This window comes from Nothoprocta perdicaria, unplaced genomic scaffold (assembly GCF_003342845.1).
Source record: "Nothoprocta perdicaria isolate Ctin4 unplaced genomic scaffold, notPer1 scaffold_283, whole genome shotgun sequence".
Lineage (NCBI taxonomy): Eukaryota > Metazoa > Chordata > Aves > Tinamiformes > Tinamidae > Nothoprocta > Nothoprocta perdicaria.
The window spans coordinates 424,069-426,198 of NW_020455514.1; the positions used below are offsets into that span (position 1 = coordinate 424,069).

The following is a 2,130-nucleotide window of genomic DNA, read 5'->3' on the forward strand; positions in this document are numbered from 1 at the left end:
CAGGGATAGGGATGGAGACCGTATCAGGACCCCAGTTCCTCTCCAGACGGCACAAACCGGCAGTTCTGAAAAAATAACCTTTATTCTCACTCGTATAAAACACGTCACAGTTCAAGCGGCCTTGGGGGGACACGTGGGACAGGGGGGACATTGTGGCAGGTGCTGCTTGCCCTCTGCCCAGGTGTCCCCCCATTCCCCCAGGACCCCCACGTGTGGGGCTGGAAAAGTGCATGAGTGGGGGGTGGGGACGGGGGACAGGGGAGCCGCATGACGTGGTCTGGGCACCCGGGGGGACCCCCCTGTCCCCATGCTTGCTCCTGGCAGCCGGTGCCCAGGGCCGGCACTGCCAGGCGGTGCCCGGTTGTGCCGTGCGGGAGCGGGACGGGGCCGTGCTGGCCATGCCCGGCTGTGCCGCGCGGGACCGGGCAGCGCCGGCTGCACCCGCTCCTGTTACGCAGGACCACGCCAGGCTGTGCCATGCAGGACCGTGCCGTCCCGCCGTGCTGAGCTGGCCACGCTGTGCAGGACTGTGCCGTGCGGGCCAGGCCTGGCCAGTTGTGCCATGCAGGAGCGTGGCAGGTTGGCTGTGCCATCCTGGCTGTGCCCTGCTGGCCGTGCTGGCTGTGCCGTGCCGGCCGTGCCAGCCTGTGTCACGCTGGCTGTGCTGTGCAGGTCTTGCCGTGCTGGCCATGCAGGACCGTGCCATGCTGGCTGTGCCGTGCAGGACTGTGCCATGCTGGCCATGCAGGTCCTGCCGTGCAGGTCCTGCCGTGCTGGCCATGCAGGACTGTGCCATGCCGGCTGTGCCGTGCAGGACTGTGCCATGCTGGCCATGCAGGTCCTGCCGTGCTGGCCATGCAGGACTGTGCCATGCCGGCTGTGCTGTGCAGGTCCTGCCGTGCTGGCCGCACCGGCCCGTGTCCCGTGCAGGTGGGCGCCGCGCCGGCCGTGCCGCGGCGGCTCAGAGGGCCACACAAGTGCAGTAGTGGCGCAGCTTGCAGGGCAGGATGCCCCGGTTGATCTGGTGGAACTCCACGAGCTGGATGAGGTCGGCGAAGCGGGTCTGCCCGTCGTCCATGGTGAAGTAGAGCCGACCCTCCTCCTCGCTCTGCGGACGCAGTGTCAGCGCGGGCGTCGGCATCCTGCCCCCCCCGGCCCCCCCGGCCCCCCGCACTCACCGGCAGGATGAGATAGTGCTTGACCTTCTGCAGGTGGCACAGGGACAGCACGAAGCCCTTGGGGTTGCGCTGACTCTCCCGCACCAGGAAGACGCTGCAAGTCCCAGAGTGGTGTCACCGGGTGCTCCGGACACCCCTGGACCCCCTAGGGTCCCATATTTCCCTTCAGGACTTTTATCCCTAGGGGTCCCATATCCCTGGTGGTTCTGTATCCCTGGGGATCCCATATCCCCAGGGATCCCATATTCCCTGCCAGCCCCTGGGTCCCATATCCCCCCAGGTCCCGTGTGCCCTGGGGTGTCCCACGGCCCCCGCCAGCCCCCAGGTCCCATGTGCCCTGGGGTGTCCCGTGCCCCCTGCCCCGTTCCGTACCCATCCACCAGGCCCTGCCGGCCGATGAGCTGCTGGGTGTCCTCGCGGGAGAGGCGCCCGTGGAACCAGGGCTGGGTGCGGTGGATGGCTGCGGGGACAGGGGCTGTGTGAGGGGTGGGGGGTCCAGGACGTATCCCCCCCCCAGGGGGCTGCAGCCCCTTCTCACCGGCGCTGAGCGGGGGCCCGTGGCAGCCGGTGGGCAGGCTGTACCGCTGCGTTGTCTTCCTCTGGCGGCCGGGGTGGGGGGGGGCATCAGCGGCGCCCGCAGTGGGGTGCGCGTGTGCCCCCCACCCCACACTCCCCCTCCAGGGGGTCCGCACGCCTCCCCCCCCAACTGTGACCCTCCAGGGAGTCTGCGCCCCCCCTGCTCTCACCTCCCAGGGTCCCCCCCGCACCTCCCAGGGGATCCCCCCGACACCCCCCCAGGGGTCCGCGCCCCCCTCACCCTCCAGGCCTGCGCCTCCTCCAGCGCCGCCGTGAGCGCCTCGCCGGGGCTCTCGAGCACGCGGCCGGTGCAGCCCGAGAAGTCCATGGCGACCAGCGCGTTGTCCGAGACGCTGCGCTGCGGGGGGGGCGGCTG

General features: G+C 70.2%; 1 protein-coding gene across 1 annotated transcript in view; it reads right to left on the bottom strand.

Moving 5' to 3' along the window:
- Window positions 1–961: 961 nt before the first annotated feature.
- Window positions 962–2,130, bottom strand: part of GRB7 (growth factor receptor bound protein 7) — a 4,390-nt gene continuing 3,221 nt past the window's right edge. Inside the window, exons 10-14 of the mRNA XM_026041380.1 lie at window positions 1,996–2,130; window positions 1,717–1,777; window positions 1,551–1,638; window positions 1,179–1,272; window positions 962–1,108 (exon numbers count right to left, since the gene is read on the bottom strand). The exon at window positions 1,996–2,130 is cut by the window's right edge and continues 37 nt beyond it. Of these exons, the coding sequence (XP_025897165.1) occupies window positions 962–1,108; window positions 1,179–1,272; window positions 1,551–1,638; window positions 1,717–1,777; window positions 1,996–2,130 (525 nt within the window). The remainder of the gene's footprint in view (window positions 1,109–1,178; window positions 1,273–1,550; window positions 1,639–1,716; window positions 1,778–1,995) is intronic.